Source organism: Castor canadensis, chromosome 13 (genome assembly GCF_047511655.1).
Source record: "Castor canadensis chromosome 13, mCasCan1.hap1v2, whole genome shotgun sequence".
NCBI classification, from domain to species: Eukaryota; Metazoa; Chordata; class Mammalia; order Rodentia; family Castoridae; genus Castor; species Castor canadensis.
The window spans coordinates 6,447,498-6,466,365 of record NC_133398.1 but is presented as its reverse complement, the minus strand read 5'-3'; the positions used below and the strand labels follow the sequence as shown (position 1 = coordinate 6,466,365).

The 18,868-nt window shown below is 43.0% G+C and overlaps 1 protein-coding gene across 2 annotated transcripts in view; it reads left to right on the top strand.

Moving 5' to 3' along the window:
- Positions 1-18,868, top strand: part of Gpr107 (G protein-coupled receptor 107) — a 69,566-nt gene that overhangs the window by 12,549 nt on the left and 38,149 nt on the right. For both annotated transcript variants that reach the window (XM_020158945.2, XM_020158946.2), the window contains exons 2-9: positions 5,830-5,949; positions 6,363-6,413; positions 6,642-6,721; positions 8,635-8,774; positions 10,660-10,697; positions 12,495-12,551; positions 16,572-16,676; positions 17,016-17,149. In XM_020158945.2, coding sequence (XP_020014534.1) covers positions 5,830-5,949; positions 6,363-6,413; positions 6,642-6,721; positions 8,635-8,774; positions 10,660-10,697; positions 12,495-12,551; positions 16,572-16,676; positions 17,016-17,149 — 725 coding nt within the window. The remainder of the gene's footprint in view (positions 1-5,829; positions 5,950-6,362; positions 6,414-6,641; positions 6,722-8,634; positions 8,775-10,659; positions 10,698-12,494; positions 12,552-16,571; positions 16,677-17,015; positions 17,150-18,868) is intronic.

The window sequence follows — 18,868 nt, the reverse complement described above, 5'->3', positions numbered from 1 at the left end:
TGCAAGCCTGAGATTTCCGGACAGTTTGCATCAGCGGCTTTACTTCTCAGTCCCCCTGTCATCATCATCTTTGCAATACTGGTTTTGAGCTCAGGGCTTCAGCTTTCAGGCAGATACTACCACTTGAGCCACTCTGCTAACCCTTTTTCATGTTGGGTATTTTTGAGATAGGATCTCACAAACTGTTTTCCAGGGCTGGCTTTGAACCGTGATCCTCCTGATCTCTGCCCCCTGAGTATCCAGGAACATAGGTGTGAGCCACTGGTGCTTAGCTAAAACTGCACTTTAAATAAACTTTCTGAGTAGCATTTTGGTTGGGGTTTTTAATTGGCAGGTATAAATTGTGGGGGGTGTGTGTATGTGTGTGTGTACACATGACACTTGGACAGCTGTGTGTGCTGTGGAATGGCTACGTGAACATGTATTACCTCAGATAGTTAGGGTGTGTAGTGAGAGCACTCAAAGTTTATTCTCTCAGCCATTTTCTATTTTTTTCTTTTTTTGGAGACAGAGTCTCACTCTATAGAGTATCTAGTCTGTAACTCACTATGCAGCCCAGGTTGGCCTCAAACTCAAGGTCCTCCTGCCTCAGCCTCCCAAGCACTGGGATTACAGGTGTGTACCACCATGTCCATCCAGCTTCTCTCAGCAGTTTTTAAGTATGCAATACATTATTTTTAAGAATTTGGTCATCTGAAATGAAGTTGTGTTTTTTTGGAAACAGGGTCTTGCTCTGGCATTGAACTTGAGATTTTGCTGCCTCCACCTCCTGAGTGCTGCATTACGGGTGTGCACCATAGGCCTTTGAAATGAAATAGCAACAAACTTTTCAGAATAATTTGAAATAATGCAGAGTAGTCAGGTGCTGCATTTTCTCTGATAAATTAAGTATAAATTAATTTACATTGCTTCATAGGACATCATCAGACAATGCCTGCTTCCTTGTTGCAATGATACCTGCAAGATGTTAGGGTGGTTGTTCCCACTGCTTTCAGATGATGTGTCTACCAGCTGGGTGCCGGTGACTCAAGCCTGTCATCCTAGCTACTCAGGAGGCAGAGATCAGGAGGATCGCAGTTCAAAGCCAGCCCGTGCAAATAGTTAGAGAGGCCCTGAGTTCAACCTATAGTACCACACACGCACACAAAAAGAGCATACAATGCTGTTGTTACTTTTTAAAGCCCTTATTGGAGACACACAGTGGAGTATTAGATGGGGTGATCGGATGTCTGGGAGGGAGAGAGTGTAGAGGAAAAAAATTGATCATGAGTAGATTGTTTCCACTTTCCTATAATACAAAGTGAAGTTCACAAGTTATGCTATTTATTTGGTTGTAGAAAGCAGCAAGGTGGTTAAAAGCACCTCAGTGAGGACACCGGTTCTGCTCCTGCCTCTTTGCAGCTTGTTTTACCTCTCTCAGCCAGGTTTCTCATCTGTAAGGAGCAGAATTGCACCTGCCTCACAGACTTATAAGCCTGCATGGTGATTCATAAAGCTCATAAGTGCAGCTCTGGATTCAAGGTCAACTGCTTCAGACCCAGGTTCTTTGGGAAAATATACAAACCTCACAGCTGGATCAGTGCTAGTGGAAATGACTGGGTGATTGTTTAAAATGTAACTAGACTGATGATGTGACTCAAGTGCTATAGCATCTACCTTGCAAGCTTGAAGCCCTGAGTTCGGACCCCAATCCTGCCAAAGAGGAAAAGGAAGAAGGAAACTGTAACTGAGTCTGCCTTGCTGGTGTCTGGTGTTGCCATCCTGGTGGTGCTGTGGCAATCCTCCCTGCCTTTGTAGGAGAGCAGTGGAGGGAGAGATGGGGATGCTAAGGATTCCGCCTCCAGCTGCTGGCTGAGTAATGGCGCTTGTCCCTGGTATCAGGATGCCTGCTTTCCCTGTGGAAACCAGGAAAGGCCTCTTTGCTCCTGGGCGGTGGAGAGTTTCAGACTGATCGTCTCTGGGACTGGGTTTGTTTCATTTCTTGGACTTCAGCCAAGATGTCCTATACATCTTAGTTTATTTACATTGATTTGGATCAAATAAAGTTGAATGAGGTTGTTTATTTGCCTTTTGTTTTTGTGGTGCTGAGGATAGAACCTGGGGCCTTGCACATGCTTGGCAGACATTCCACCACTGAGCCACATCTCAGCTCAAAGGAGTGATTCAAATGTATATCCTTCCTGATCGCTTCAAGGTTTGAGATTCCTGTCTCTATAATTCATATTGTGTGGTGATTTACAGTCGCTTCCATACATACCTTAACGTCACGTTGATAATGTGACATGACGGCTTCAAATAGAGACAGTAGATTACGTGGAGGCCCTCCAGTATTACTGGCAAATGGTAATTCTATAAAAATAGCAATTGATAATCCCAGGTCCTTGGGGGTTGAAGATTGGGAGCATCACTGTTAGAGGCCAGCCTGGGCAAAAAGTTATTGAGACCTTAGTTAGGTGCTGGTTGCTCACACCTGTAATCCTAGCTACTCAGGAGGCAGAGATCAGGAGGATGGCTGTTCAAAGCCAGCGTAGGCAAATAGTTTGTGAGACCCTATCTCGAAAAGCCCATCACAAAAATGTGGTGGTGGAGTGTCTCAAGTAGTAGAGAGAGCACCTGCCTAGCAAGCATGAGAACCTGAGTTCAAACCTCAGTACCGCCAAAACAAAGTTATCAAGACCTTATCTGAACAATTAAACCATGCAAGATGGCGCACTGTGTACTCCCAGGAATGTGGTCTGAGGTCCCAGGCAAAAACATGAGACCCTATCTGAAAAATAACAAAGGCAAAAAAGGGCTGCGGGTGTGACTGCAGTGGTAGAGTCCCTGTCTGGTAAGCTCAGCCCCAGTTCCACCCAAAAACAGTATTTGATTTTCTTCTAATTATATTAGTACACGAGCATTGTTACAGATTTAGAAAATACAGGAAAGAATTTGAGAAGTATTACTCCTGATGTACTTGCACTAACCTTTTCATAGTTTCGTGAGTTTCTTTCAAGTCTTGCAATTAAATATATATATATATGTATACATATATATATATATATATGCCTGTTTTTGTTGTTGTTATTGTGGATTTTCCCTGTTTTGTTTTTTTGAGATGGGGGTAATCTAGGCTGGTCTCAGGCTCTGAATCTTCCGGCCTCAGCCTCTGAGTGCTGGGAATCTTTCTGAATGTAGTTTGAATTCTGCTCTTTGTTCCTTTTCCACATGAGGAGACAGTGGTGTTGAGATGCTGGCATGCCAGGTCGGTGCTGGGGCCCAACATTACCACTTAGAGCTTGGGTGGTCTTGAGCCATCAATTCCTCTGAGGCCCCTCACCGGCCTGAGTGAGGATTAAAAAATCCATAACCTAGTTCTTGAAAAGTGCAGAAACTAGCATTTGTGATGTTACTATGATCCTCTAAATATTTATCTAAAACCTCTTTCTAATGTCATTGTGTCATCAAGTGAAATGATGGTGGAAAGGTATGAGCAGGTAGTAAAGGGATGTCCTGATGTGGAAAAACAGCTAGAGGCCTGGAGGCAGAAGTTAATGGGAAAGCATTCCTGTAGCCAGCACCATGAAAACAAAACAAGCTAGAAAATGAGCATTGTAGTAGACTAAAGGAATATAAAAGTACTTACCACCATTCCGTTCCTGCAGGCTGGTGAATTAGAAGCATGCTCTTAAGTTTTAAGTTTTGTAGAACAGACATATATAGTATACATGATGGAAATTATTCACACACACTGCTGCCAGCAAGAGGAGGTCACCATGTCTCTCTAGAAATGCCTTAAGCCTCCACCTTCCCTCAAGTGCTTGGAAAGCCCCTTTCTCTGGGAAGTGGTTGTCATCCTGACTCCTGTCACCAGACCCACAAACTCCTGCATTTGCATTTGCTGTATGTGAGTGTGGCTTTTTTTTTTTTTTTGCAGTACTGGGGGTTGAACTCAGGGCCTACACCTTGAGCCAGTCCACCAGCCCTTTTTTGTGAAGGGATTTTTCAAAATAGGGTCTCTTGAACTATTTGCCCAGGCTGGCTTCGAACTGTGATTCTTCTGATCTCTGCCTCCTGAGTAATTAGGATTACAGGCATGTGCCACTGGTGCCTGGCTTGAGTGTGGCATGCTTTGCCCCTTGTCACATCTGCATTCATCCACATGGTTGTATTCAGCAGGACTTCTGTGTGTGCTCTTCTCCTCTGTAATGCTGCCTTACTCAGCTAGGGATCTGTCTGTCAGACAGTTAGGCCTGAATGCTCTAAGGCCACTAGTTTGCATTGTGTGTAGTTGAATTTATTTCTAACCTGTGCTTCTAGAACGGTAGTAGCATGTACTGTTTTTGGAAGCAAACAGGCACTCAAGTCATTCTGAGGGGCACATTCTCTCGGAATCTTCAGACAGCCAGCTTAGCTTAGCTCAGCCTTAGCTTTTCTGTTTTTTTTTTTTTTTTTTTTTTTTTTTTTCCCCATTTAGCAGTTCCGTTGCCTGCCAGCAGATGACTGTCATCTTGTCTGGCATTTTTCCTCCTCCCTGTGGGGGTGTGGGTTTGCTTCAAGCTACTCCTTCCCACTGGAAAGTGAAAGTCCAGCCAAATTGCTCTAAATGCATAACTGAGCTCCTAAGAAAATAAGGGAAATCCCCAGGGGCCAGCAGAAGGGGAGAGGAAGTTGAACTGAGCAGGTAAAAGAAGAGGAAGCCAGGCTGCCCTGAGGCACTGCAGAAACTGTGGCAAGAGCCTTGGGCTTTCAGTAGTGCTAAGGGCAAATGGACTCTCAGCTCTGTGTTCCTCACTGGGAGAGAGGGCTAGGAAGTAAGCCCTCTTAGTGGCCATAAAATGTGCTAAGGGCACCTGAGGAGATGTGGTATATAGGGTTTCTGCTGAAGACCTGATCCACAGCCTCTCTTCACAGGCCTTTGGTATTGACCAGGAGATTCCAAATTTAGAAATAAAAACTTACCTCTGATACAGTCAGATTGCATACTTACTTAAGGGGTTGCAATTGAGACAAATACTTCTGGACATAATTCTCAGTAATTCTACCCAATATCAAGTAACTTGTGGCATCCCAGGTTTAGAAGTGTTTGTTGCCATTCTTCTGGCCTTGGAATGTGTTGACTTGGTTGAGATTGCAGTCCTAACCCTGAGGCAGAGCCAGGCAGGGGTGGACATCCACTCAAGGCTGCAATTTCAAAAAAAACTCAGGACTTCCCTGTGTTCAGCAGATTGTGACTACACTTGACTAGTCCCTGGGATTCCTTTGGCATAAATTTCTTCCCCCGAAAACCCGTTACGTCATTTTTAGGTACAAATTACCTTTTAAAAAATTGAGTGAGAGATTGGAAAGTTGACTGTACTACCTATTGTTCATCCCACAGTGGGAGGAGCAGGTGCACACAAAGCTGTATGGACATGGGTGAATTCTAGGAGGAGCTTTGGCTGCTCCTTTCCTCCTACTCCCCCAGTGTGTTTTGAGGGCCTACTGGATGCTACGTATTGTGCTGTCAGGAAGGATGCTTGAGACTAAAACAGGGTTCCTCCTGCCTTAGAATGCACATCCCAGCTGAGCATGGAGTTTGCCTCAGAACCTACACAGTGCAGTGGTGTGAGTTGCATCCATTGTGTTTCCATCTGCAAAACTGTTACTATCTTACAGCTTTCTGAGGAGTTGTCTTCAGCCTTGAGAAAGATAAGTTGCCATGGTTGTGTATATCCCTGAGCATATGGGAACTTTGGCTGGTTAGTAAGAAACTGGGTACCATAGTTTTTCAAGCAAGTGAAGGAATAGGGTAAAATAATCAAAAGTTAACTTTGCCGTATTACTCACTCTGCCCACAAATCTCTTTAGGATGACGTGAGGCACAAAGTTCACCTGAACACCTTTGGCTTCTTCAAGGATGGATATATGGTGGTTAACGTCAGCAGCCTCTCAGTGAGCGAGCATGCAGGAGCAGACAAGGATGCTGCAGTAAGTAACTGTCCAGGATGGGTGGGGCTCATCTGTTAGCTCAGACACTCAAATACGAAGTACCACAATGTGGAGACAATTCAACTGTAAGTACCAAAATTAGCCATCAGTTAGTTTTACTGTGAACATTGAAGTTGCTTTTTTTTTTTGTGGTTCTGGGGATTAAACCCAGGGCCTTGCCTTGCTAGGCAAGCACTCTGTCACTGAGCGTACCCCCAGCCCTGAGTTGTCATTCATGAATAAATGCAGTACTTAATGGTTTAACGTGAGCAGTTACTGCTTCCTTACAAAATGAATGCTAAGAAAAGTGGGAAGAAGCCAGGTGAAATAAACCTCCTTTTCTGCTCTTTGAGTAAGAAGGTATGGACTGTTGTGTGGAAACTTACCTTTCCTCTTTTCACCATCCCCTTTAGATTGGATTCAGCCTAGACCGGACAAAGAATGATGGCTTTTCTTCTTACTTGGTAAGTGTCCAGTGACACCCTGTTGTGCCCAGCACACTGAGCGGAACACCCTGGTGCACTGCTGCTTCCTAAAGTGGTGGCTGCTTTGACTCACAGGTGTTTCGGAGCCCCACAGTGGGTTCACTGTTAGAATGGAGATTGAGCTACTTAATTGCCTTGTTCCTGAAAGCCTGACGGTGTGCTTTCATGCATGAGTAAGATGATGTACAACTGGCTCTTCTTTCTTAGGATGAAGATGCCAATTACTGTATTTTAAGGAAACAGTCTGCCTCTGTCATCCTTCTAATCCTAGACATCTCCAGAAGTGAGTAAGTAATTCTAAAGTTCTTTCAACTCTAGAGTGCAGCCAGGGAGCATTTAGTATACACTGACATTAACTGGGTGGCAGCTGTGTGCCAATGCCGTGCTGATGCTGAAACTCAGGGAGGCCAAGGGCCTGTCTCTGAGGAGTTTGCAGGCTAGTGGAGGAGACAGAAGAGCAGTGTAAACAGTCACAGAAAAGTAGAGGCCTGGTAGGGAAGAGAAACTTCTAGAGGAGAAGGCTTCAGGTCCAAACAGCCTTCAGATGACTTGACTTTTACCAGATGAAGAATAAAAGGAAGAAAGGGAAAAGCATTGCCAGGGGGCATCATCTGTGCAAAGCAGAGAGGGTGGAGTAGCGTGGTGCTTCCAGGAAGCAAGTTTGGTATTGATAGAGAATACGCTTACAGAGAAAGAGGACTGGGCCCAGAGAGTGGCTTCTGCCTCTCACAGGCTGTGTGATTCTGGCATTCACCTAGCTCATAAGTGGATCTGCCTCATAAGATTGTTGGTGAGGGGCTGGAGGTGTGACTCACTGGAAGAACACTTCTTAGCATGTGTGAGGCCCTGAAATCAATCCCTAGTCCCTCCAAAAACTTGTTGGGGAGGATTCCTGCCTATTGAGTCTTTTTCAAACATTTGGATGTAGGTGAGGTATAGGAGTTTATGTTTTCAAGTTCAGCCCATTTTCACTGACCGCTGGGTGGCTCCCTTGTGGGAGGGAACCTTAAAGGGTTTCAAGCTCAAGCTAGGAACAGTGTGCTCAGACGTGCTGCTTTCAAGGCCAGTCACTACCAGTTCAGGGCAGGCAAATTTGAGAAGAATAGGATGAAAGGCAGGAAGCTGCCTCTTTTTTTATATTTTTGATGAAGAATCTTCTTTAAAAACAAACAAACAAAAAAACCCACCATTGTGAGTCTAGCTCTATAGATATTCCCTGTGATTAACTCTGTTTTCATCTAAGAAAATTAAGTCTGACAGCCTCTTGTATTTGTGTGTTTGACAGCAAGCAGCTAAAGACTTGACCTAGCCTGGCTGAAGTAGTAAGGACAGGATGCCCTCACCTACCTGAAGTTCAGAGTGACAGGTGGGCTTAGGCAGGTCAGCAGCGACTTGCTGCTTTTCATCTCTGCTCTGCCATGCTGAGAGTCAGCTTCTTCCTCAGGCATGTGTCCCCAGCCACTCCAGATGGCTTTGCTTCATCATTTGTATACAGACAAGAGGGAGAGGCAAGAGAACTCATGAAGTACCTGTTGGGAAGTACCTGACTGAGAGTGCCAGCTTAGGTCATGTGTCCACTCAGGCATAGAAACCCGCCCCTCTGAGTTGGGATGATGTAAACAAGATGGCTCTGTTACAAGGAGGAAAGGTGGAAATGGACAGTAGACAGGCAGTAGTGCCCTCGACCCCGCTCATGTGCCCCAAGGCTTCACTTTAACATATTTACTAGTGTTCTACGTCTTGTTCCCTTTCCCTTTGCACCGATTTGCTGATTAGGACAGGCTCAAGTGATAGAGCACCTACTTAGCAAGTGGTAAGGCCCTGAGTTCAAACTCCAGTATCACCAAAAAAAAAAAAACTACTTAGAGGAAAACATGTACAGCAAAACTATGCAATTACTGAGAACCCAGCTTTAGACCGAGGCTGACAAGACCTCACCCTGGTGCTTCCTAGCTTGCTGCCCTTGGCAAGTTCTTTTGGGTAGAGGATCAAACCCCAGGTCTGGGGCTAGGTGACCATGCTACCACTGAGCCACATCCACAGCCCACGGAGAAGTGCTTTGACCTTTCTGAGCCTCAGTTTCAGTGTCTGTGAGATAGGGATAGTAGATGTATGTTGGAAGTCACCAGGATAACACAGGTGAGCTCGACAGAGCCGGAGCTCTGCTTTCAGTGTTCTCTGTTTTCTCATTTGAACGTAGGGTGAAAATCAAATCTCCACCAGAAGCTGGTATCCAGTTTCCAAAGATCATCCTCAGCAAGGATGAGAAAATCCTTGGTCAGAGCCCGAATCCTAACGTGAACCCTGGCCCAGCAGGCAACCAGACTCAGAAAGCACAAGGTAAACTGTGTGGTGCACCATTTAATTCTCACCACCCTACTTGGTGGAGTTGTTGTTTCTCAGTGAGAACAGACACGATCTGTCATTGTCTTAGCATTATTTTATTTTGAAATTTATACAAAATGTGTAGCCATCAAAGAAAAATGTGGGAAATACATAGGGAACAAGAGCAGTCATTTCTCCTCATTCCCAGTGTTAGGGTTTAGTGATCTGGGCTTTCTTGATAGTTGCTTTCCTGAGTCCAGAACATTTGCTTTTTAAAATTCACAGGTATGCTTATAATTTTCTATGTATGACTATTCATGTATTTCATACCTACTGAATATCCTATTAAATGGATTCTGTCGTTTGTTCAACCTTTCCCCTAAGGAGACACATTTCCACTTCCATGCTGTTACAAATATTGCTGCATTAGATTTCTTTTTTTTTTTTGGTGGTTGTACTGGGGCTTGAACTCAGGGCCTCATGCTTATGAGGTAGGCACTCTACCATTTGAGCCATTCTACCAGCATACAAATTTTTGTATGTATAGAACATTTTTTAGGATGGGTTACCAGAACTGAAATTTCTGGTTCAAAGGATAAGAATAGTTTTGAGAATACTGACACACATTCTGAAATTCCTTTCTCCCATCAGAAATACATAGGAGTAGTAATCATCACTGTATCCTAGTCAATTCTGGGTATTTTCTTCTTTAAAAAAATTGTAGGACTAAGGGCATGGGCCAAGAGGTAGCGTGCCTGTCTAACAAGTTCTAGGCCCTGAGTTCAAACTCTGGTACTACCAAAAAGAAAATAAATAAAATAAAATTGTAAAATTCAGGGCATACTGGCACACATCTATTTTGAAGACTGAGGCAGGAGGGTCACTTGAGCCCAGGAATTCAAAACCAGCCTGGTCAACAAGACCCCAAATTCAAAACAACAACAACAAAAAACCCTGAAATAAAAGGCAAGAAAGGTGTTCTTGTTCTTGTTTTCACTCTTTTTATTGAGGCCGTACTTTTTTCATATGTTGATTAGCCAGTTTATGTACTTGCTGTCTTGTTTAATTAATGTCATGTCCACCTAATGATTTATATGAGTTCTTTAACGATAATTTCCTAATATTGTATCACTTACACATTTCCTCTCAGTTTGTCGAAACTTGACCCAAATTAAGTCATACAGAAGTACCAACTTTGTGTAGTGGTTTATTTTAGGGTCATGCTCTTGCCCAGGTTCCTTGTGCTCACATAACCATTCTTGTTACCTTGAAACTTCCTACAGCTGCCCTCCTGCCATCCCTGTGAAGAATATCTTAGGTAGAAATAAGGCACAAACACCTACTTGGGTCTATGAAAGAAGTTGCTAGCAATCTTAACACTTTCTTGTGGGGAAACAAAGTGTGCATTAGTGTGCTTCAGTGGTAGAGAGCCTGCACAGCTTGCACAAAGCCCTGAGTTCAAACCCCAGTATCACCAAAACAACAACAAAAACCCAAAGGATAATGATATTATTTGCTGTTAATTTTCCCATGTGCGAGTAAATCTTGTATGTTTTTAAACAATTACCTGTTTTCAAACATGATTACTTAGAAAATAAGGAAAGTTATTCCACAGGGCATCTGTGACAATAGCATATACTAGATTACTCAGAAACGAGTTCCTCTGTTGCTTCTAACTATTGGCGTTTATTTGATAACATTTGTATTATAACACATTTTGATTTGCTGCTTCTGCAGCTCAAGAATTATGTTTTGGGACCTGAGGAGATGGCAGTCCATAAGATTTTCTTGTTTGTTTATTATAACTTTGTTATTAAATAAGCTGGAACCTCAAAAAATAGTAGGGTAATATGTATGAGTTGATCATGCAGTTATGTCTTTTAAATGTTTGTGTTTCTAGACAGTGGAAAGTCTAAAAGAAGTACAGTGGATTCAAAGGTAAGAACTAAGCACCCACTTGTGCTCAGCTTTTCTGTGTGTGTTGTGTAGTGTGCTTGGTGTGCTTGTACATTTATATGTACACACATACATGCATGCACACATACACAGACATACATTCGCCTGCCTGATCTACCAGGAGTTGCCTTTTGTTTGGGGAGACTGTGTTGTCATACTGAAACAATTTCAAAGCAAGATCGAGTGCTTGACAACTATAATCTGGTTTTAGGAGAAACCAGTGCTTTCTTTTAGTTCATTTGTATTTTCTTTGTTATGGTAAAGGACTGTTTATCAATTGTGTTTAGTCTGTTGCAACAGCCGTTTTCTTGGGAGAAGGCTTGAGTATGCAACCATTTGTAAAAGCTCTGCCTTATTTTAATACAGGCTATTGCTGTTAACTTTTGTTGAGTAGCAATCCATCTTTTCACAGAAAAATAAAACTTGAGTGCTAGATTGTTTAGCTCTTATATGATAGAGGGCCTGGTGGTGAGGAGAGGGAAGCTAAGCCATCTGGGGAGGCCTCTGGGAGATGTCTCCAGGGCTGAGCTTGGAGTATGTTCAGAGACGAGGAGGAGAAGGAAAGAGGAAAGTGGCATAAGCAAAGACTGGATGGCGGGATACATGGCACGCTGGCCTTGTGAAGTGAAGGGCACATATTGGAGAGAAAAGAGAGAAACAGAAGCCTTAGATAACACAAGGGTAGACAACAGGGCATCGCCATGTGGGCAGTGGGAACTTGTCATGAGTTTTGATCTGGAAAAACAGTGTGATGAACACAGTGTGTTTTGAAGACCATCATTCTGAATATACTGGGCAAGGTAGCCTCGGGGAGGGAGAGCAACGGCAGAGGGAACAGGAAGAGCCTATTGTGACAATGCAGGTTTAAAGCGTGAAAATCTACTAGTATAGGACCTCGAAGTGTGAAATAAGGGATCTGTCTGGGAGGCCAGGTTGGAGGGGTGGTGGACAGAAAGGGAAGAGAGAGGTTTTTACAGAGAAGCAGGTGGTGGAAATAGGAAAGGAAAAGTAGAGGAAGTTTCAGTTTGGGTCATCTTGATGTTTCAGTGAGGGCAGTGTTTCAGTGGCAGAGTTTGGTTTCCACAGCTCCGCTGAGCTATAAGTGCCTCATAATATACGCACAGATTTAAATTGGGAGTTTGATAGTTTGACTTGCCAACCAGTGAAGACAATGAATGTGGGGGGTCACCTCAGTAGTTTCTCCTGCTGCTTTGCAGTCTTTCCATCCCCCAGACAACTACGGATCTGTCACTGTAGTATAGATTAGGTATTAGGTTGGCAGAAGTTTATAGAAATGAATTGTGTGGTACACACTCAGTTTTATTCTTTCCTTCAGCATCACTTTGACTTCACCCACGTTGTTGCATATATTAGTAGCTTATTTCTTTTCATTGCTTGGTATTGATCTCTTGTACAGATGCAGTATTTTGGTAATTTGAAGTCAGGAACAGAGTTCAGGTGTTGTGTCAGGCCATGCCTGGCAGCACCCTGGGTCTTTGAGATGCGGTAGAGTAGAGATGCTCAACAGAAAGAGTTAGGAGGACTGGGAGAGTAGAAGGGAGCTGAGGAAGGCTCTGGGGAAGGGGGATGCCCTTGCCTATGAAAGGGGATTGCAAACTTATCTTGAAAGGGCAGTAAATTTTCAGAGAGCTTTTGAAGGTCAGAAATTTTAGGTTTCAATTTTAGAAATTGAAGAATGTTTTCAATTGCTTTTAATTTTAATATTTAAAATATTTTTTGCCACTATAATCCTGAAACAGATTGTTGTATCTTTTTTAGGCAACAGGAGAGAAATCCTTTTCTATTCATAATAACAATGGGGCAGTTTCGTTTCAGGTATGTATTCTCTTGGGGTAAAATAGAGTTTATCTCTGCCATGTAAAAGGGTGAATTTTTAAAGGCATTTTGAATTTCGGAATAGTAACGTAGACTGACTGTGTATCACTCACTTGAATACATAGCTCTCTAACAAACCTGCAAGGCGGATATTATCACCACCTGCTTATCAAATCATAAGTCTTTGAGAATGAATAACTTTATCCACATTCAGTGTAAGTGACAAGGCCCATCCAATTTGCCTGGCTGTTCCTGTAACCCTTCTGCTTCAGTAGCATACTGCCTTCTGTTCAGAGTGTGACAGAGCGTAAAATTGTCTGCCAAAAAGGACATTGGTGGGCTTGCGGGGGATGTGATTTTAGAGGGGAGTCACCAAGACCCAGAGGCCTGCAGGGACCCACGCAGCCAGCAATTACTAACTGCATGTGAGCGGCTCGTGTAGCTTCACACATTGGTCTCAGAGCCTGCTAACTAGCTAGGTGACTTTGGACAACTTGGTTTCTGAACCTCACTGTCTGATCTAAAAATAAAAAATGATGAACCCTTTCTTATTGAGTGGTTCTGAGTATCATTTTGTACAAAGTGCATTTTATTATTAACCAAGGTATAATTTGTGTACAATGAAATGCACAGATCTCAAGTGTATATACAGTTTGATCAGTTGTGACAAATATGTGACCCCCCCAAACCCACTCTGTCATGATGCTCTGTTTCATGTTTTCTTGAGGGAGACCCTCAAAAAGTCTCCCTCCCCACAACCACTAGTCTTACTTCCTTCACTACAGAGTATTTTGCTTATCTGGCAATTTTTATGTTCTTCAAGTTTAGTAACCATCTTTTTTTTTTTTTTTTTTTTTTTGCAGTGCTGGGGCTTGAACTCAGGGGCCTACACCTTGAGCCATTTCACCAGCCCTTTTTTGTGATAGGTATTTTTGAGATAGGGTGTCTCCAACTATTTGCTCAGGCTGGCTTCAAACTTTGATCGGTTCCTGTTCTTTGCCTTCTGAGTAGCTAGGATTACAGGCATGAGCCACTGGGGCCTGGCTAGTAACCATCTTCTTCATCACTGTCTGTGTGGAGAGCTGACTGACTGAGAGCTTGTGAGGTACAAGTTTGCTGAGATTTCTCTAGCAGCGTCCAATCTGCTCAACAAATGCCCCACCCTTCCACTGGCTTCTGAGGCTTATGTGGCCTGGCTTTTGTGGTCTCCCTCATCCCAACTCCCGTTCTCTTGCTCACTTTGCTCCCACCACAAGAGCCACTTTCTCTTCCTGAAAAGATAGAGCCTTGCTCAACTCTGGCTCTATGCTGGTCTCCTAGACTCCTTTGAATCTTTGCCAAATGGCACCTTGTCAACAGAGCCACCCTAAGCACCCTGTTTTACATTCATCTCACATCTCTTCAGGCCGCTCTGTTTCTTCCTTTGTGTTTTCGCAACATGCTGTGTACTCAACGTTTTTATTTGGGGAGTTGTTTTGAGACAGGGTGTCATCATGTAGCCCAGGCTGACCTTTGACTCAAGATCCTCCTGTCTTAGCCTCCTGACTGTTGGGATTACAGGCCTGCTTCATCTGTTTATTGCTAATGTATGTGGAACTCCTGATCTTGGGCTGGCCCGTGACAGGCTCTTCGCCAGCAATTCCTTAGATGAGTGAGTGAATACCATTCCTTGTGCTAAGTAAATCTGCATCATGATCTCAGATGGTCTTCCCAACAATGTATGCAGTAGGTACTGTTATTATTCCTCTCTCACAGATGAGAAAACTGAGGTTCAGGGAGAGGAAAGAACTTTCCAAGGGGGCAGGGATCAGATCCAGGTTTGCTTGACTCCAGGCCCATCCATGTGTTTCATCATTTTGCTGTACAGTTTCTTTGAGAAAATCAGAGGTGCCTTTCTCTCTTCTGTTCCTCACTTTATTTTTATTTATTTATTTATTTATTTTTGGTAGGACCAGGGTTTGAACTCAGGGCTTCATGCTTGCAAAGCAGGTGCTGTACTGCTTGAGCCATACCTCCAATCCTGTCCCTCACTTTAAAATGCTGGATAATTGATTTCTTTGGATATTTTTTTCAAGCACTCCTTTTTTTCATTATAAAGGAAAGCATACATATTTTTCTGGCACTAGCGCTTTGTGTTAGGCCAGCGTTGAAAGGAAGCAGAGTGTGCAGTGGACTGCAGGAACCAGCAGTAGACAGAGCTCGTCTTTCCTCTGGCTCTGCCCTCCTCAGAAAGAAGTCAGTAGGTGATGTCTTGTCCTGCACCCAGTGTCCTCCGTTGTGAGCCCTGCAGTCACTCTGAGCCTCTCTGTGTCACCCACATAATACAGGTGATAGTTTGTCCCTAAAAGGCAGAAGTGGACAGCCAGGGATGCTTCTGCCTCTAGATTCATGTTTTTGTTCTCTTTTGTAGTTTTCTTTAAAGCCTCATGCCTACTCTGACCAACCGTGATGATTCTATTGATTTTAAAATCTCTTTTAAACTTTTATATCTTTAAGAATGTTTGTAGGCTTCATAAGAGTATTAACAGTAATAAAATATGAATAAAAGTAAAATATTAATAAATCTTAATATTTTTAGAACAGTTTTCTTTTCCTGGCTACTAGGATGCAACTAAAATGCATGTTCTTACCTTTGCAGTCATGGGTTTAGACATGGTTTAACAGGCTAATGATTTCAGATGAGTGGTCTTATTATTTTTTTTTTTTAATTTTCATTTTCTTGTTGGAAGTCTTTTTTTCCTACTCTTATTGTGAGAATGGCATTCATTTGAAAGAATGTATGATACTATATTTAGTTTAACAAATAATTATAACCATCTTCCAGCACAAGAAACAGCAGGACTAGCAGGTGAGAAACCCGGTGTTCTCACCCCTCCCCCCTCCAACCCGGCCTCCTCCCAGAGCTGCAGGAGCGCATCTCATGAGAGATGCAATTGTAATCATCCCCTCGCTTCTCTTTTTATTAGGCACACACTGGCCCTAAGCAGTATGTTTAAAGAAGGTTCCTTTCCTTTTGATTGCTGATGGTAAAATGTTCTTAGAATTGACCAAGGAGTCATGTTCTGAGTTCCTGTGTATGGTCTTTCAGTTTACCGTAAGAAAGAGTAACGGGAGGTAAATTTGATCACACCACATTATATGCACATATATAGACATCACAATGAAACCCCTTTGTACAATTAATACACACTTTTTGTTTTGGTGGGACTGGGGTTTGTCAAGGCTTTGTGTTTGCAAAGCAGGTGCTGTACTCTTTGAGTCATACCTTTAGTCTCTTTTGCTCTGGTTATCTTTTGGGCATGGGGGTCTCAAGAAGTTTTGCTCTGGCTGACATCAACTTGCAACCCTCCCAATCTCAGCTTCCCAAGTAGCTAGGATTCCAGGTGTTAGCCATAGGTGCCCAGCCCAATATATACTTTCAATTAAAAGAAAAGGAAAGAAACAAAAAGATGAATAGCCAAGCACAACCCTAGGCAAAACAAAACAAAAACTTCATTTGAACCCATGAAATAAATGAAAAAACAGAAAAAAATATAGAAAATGTAGCTTTTGTTATTACTGTCTAAAATCACAGCTATAAATTTTGGTGAGATTGTTGGTCTTTTTCAAGAATAAGATGAGTTTCCTTTCTTTTTAAAGAATATTTTTTACCAAAAGAGCAAAATAATATGCTGGCTTAAAAATGAAGTAAGTGCATGGTAGGTTGTTTTTGAAGACTTCTGCGGAAAACCGTGGCAGATGGACAAACATGGTAAAGCTACTATGGAGAAGCGTGGGTGTAGAATCGAGGTAGCAGTGTCCAGGCATCCACTGTGCAAGTCTGTCATCAGCTCTCAGTGCGTGAGTGCTGCTAGAAAACATTGGGAAGGATCGTAAATAAGGAATCATCCATTTAAACTTTGCTCTGGGGGCACTTGCTTGGTAGTCTTTTTCTATCCATTAATATCTAATTTATTGCTAAAATGTAAAAAGTTAGCTGAAGATTTGATTGCCCTCAAGTTTTTTCTTTTTCACTTTCAGTTTTTCTTTAACATCAGCACTGGTGACCAAGAAGGGCTTTATAGTCTCTATTTCCATAAGTGCCCAAGCAGTGACACTAGTGACAAGTTTTCGTTCAGCCTTGATGTGAGTACCACATAGAGATTGTTGTACCGGGATTTTGTCTCTGTAAAACTGTAAGAATAGCGTTGGTTGGTTGGTGCTAGGGATCAAATCCAGGGCTCTGCACATGGTAAGCACTGGCCAGATCAGCCAGTGGGCAAGGTACTTCAGCAGAGAATTCATAAATAAGAAACCAGAAAGCCAGTTGGAGTGTGTTTCCATTTCAGCCTGTACAGTAAGAATGTGGCTGTTACTTGGAGGTACTCAGTAACTTAAGTGTAAATGAAACCATTTAGATTCCATATTGCCAAATAAGAGGTGACCTCTTACTCAAAAGTAAAAGTCAGTTTCCTGTTGTTTCAGATTGAGATCACAGAGAAGAATCCTGACAGCTACCTCTCAGCAGGAGAAATTCCTCTCCCCAAATTATACATTTCTATGGCCTTTTTCTTCCTCCTTTCCGGGATCATCTGGATTCATATCCTTCGAAAACGACGGTAACTGGTTACTTCTCAAGCCCTTGAATGGAGGATGTGTTGAGATTTGCACAATTTCACCTTTGCTGGGTAGAGTTGGCATTAAGCACCTTGTTCTCTTTGAAGAGCATGTTCCTGAAACACAGGGAAAGCTGCACAGGAGCCTTCCAGTTTGGAGGCTTTGCCTGCCTGCTCTGTGCTCATTCCCTATGTTTTATTTTAAAAGGAACCCTAAATGTTACAATAATACACAAGCAAAGTCAAATGCATAAAGTGTTTCCATAGCAGAGACCTCATAGCTCAGGACTCAGAGTGAGTGCGTTGGTACCTTTCAGGGGCAATTTGTCTTGAGAGGGTTAGTGATGATGCTCCACTGCCTGGATGTGAGCTCAGGGTACTGCCTGGCACTGCAGGGGTCAGCTGAAAGCCTGGCTGCAGCATTCTGTCTGTTGACTTCCAGATGCTTGACCCTGGAGAGAACTTCTTCAAAGCCTAGCTGCCTGGCTCAGCCTTTGTTCCAAAACCCCTGAGGCTTAACTTCCTGTACTTGGTTCTTGAGGGGAGCAGCTGCATAGGGATGAATTCTCTTCTCCCAAGAAAACAAAAACAAAATGCTAATACAGCATAAAGCATTTGTTTTACTAAAAGGCCCATGAAATAAGTGGTGGTATGCAAATAGTGTTATAGTATGGATTGATTGGAACTCACAAATTAGACATGCCCAGCTACCTCTTTCTCTGAAGCACTGGGGCAGAAATGGAGACCTCTCTCACCCCTGGGTGGCCTGACCCTCTGTGGGGTTTTAAAAGAAAGTTTTCCTTTTGCATTTATTAGAAAAGTAGGAATCAGAAGTCAGTGTGTGAACTTTGACTGTGAGTTCCTGTCTGCCTAGCCTTACTCTGTGCCTCTTTTTGTAGCTTCAAAACTAGGGCAGGAATACGTGGTCTGCCTGCTTCTAAGTGTCTTAGGTCCTTACATTTGCTATGCGATTCCCCTCAAAGGAGAGGGCTTTGTGCATCAAGGTGCTGTGCAATTATGAGGTACTTACACAATAGCTTGCTCACCCAGTTCCAGTGGTATTTCAATTTCCCTTCACTTAGTGATGGCAGTAGTCATTGCTGGTGGCTCACTTGAGTAAAATTGTAGTTGTTTTAAATCTGTGGTTAAATGAGGCTGGCTTATTTTTTGTAAGTCACTTTTTCAACTTTTTTTTTTTTTTGGCAGCACTGGGGTTTGAACTCAGGGCCTCACTCTTGTTAGGCAGGCACTCTACCACTTGAGCCATTCCACCAGCCCTTTTTTGTGTTGGGTATTTCTAAGATAGAGCGTTGAGAATTAATTGCCTAAGCTGGTCTTGAACCATGATCTTCCTTGATCTCCACCTTCCAAGTAGCTAGGATTGTAAGTGCGAACCAGCAGCACCCATCAGTTTTTGACTTTTGTTGAAGTTTCCTGTACGTACAGAAAGGTATAATCTAAATCATCCCATGTTTTTCCAGGAATTAGTTGGAAATTTAAGTGACGCAAAGGCATGTGACCCCAGGGCTTTCAGGCAAATTTCAGAGGCTCATAGCCCCTGAGAGCTAGAAAGAATGAGAGATCTTTGCCACATAAATTTATTGAGGACCAAAGAGGGGGAAGTGAGAGACATGGCCAGTGTCACCTCACTGAGCTGGGACTAGTACCTAGGTCTGCCTGCTCGTGCCTCTCAGGCTCCTTTCAATTCTGAGAGTGCCCTGG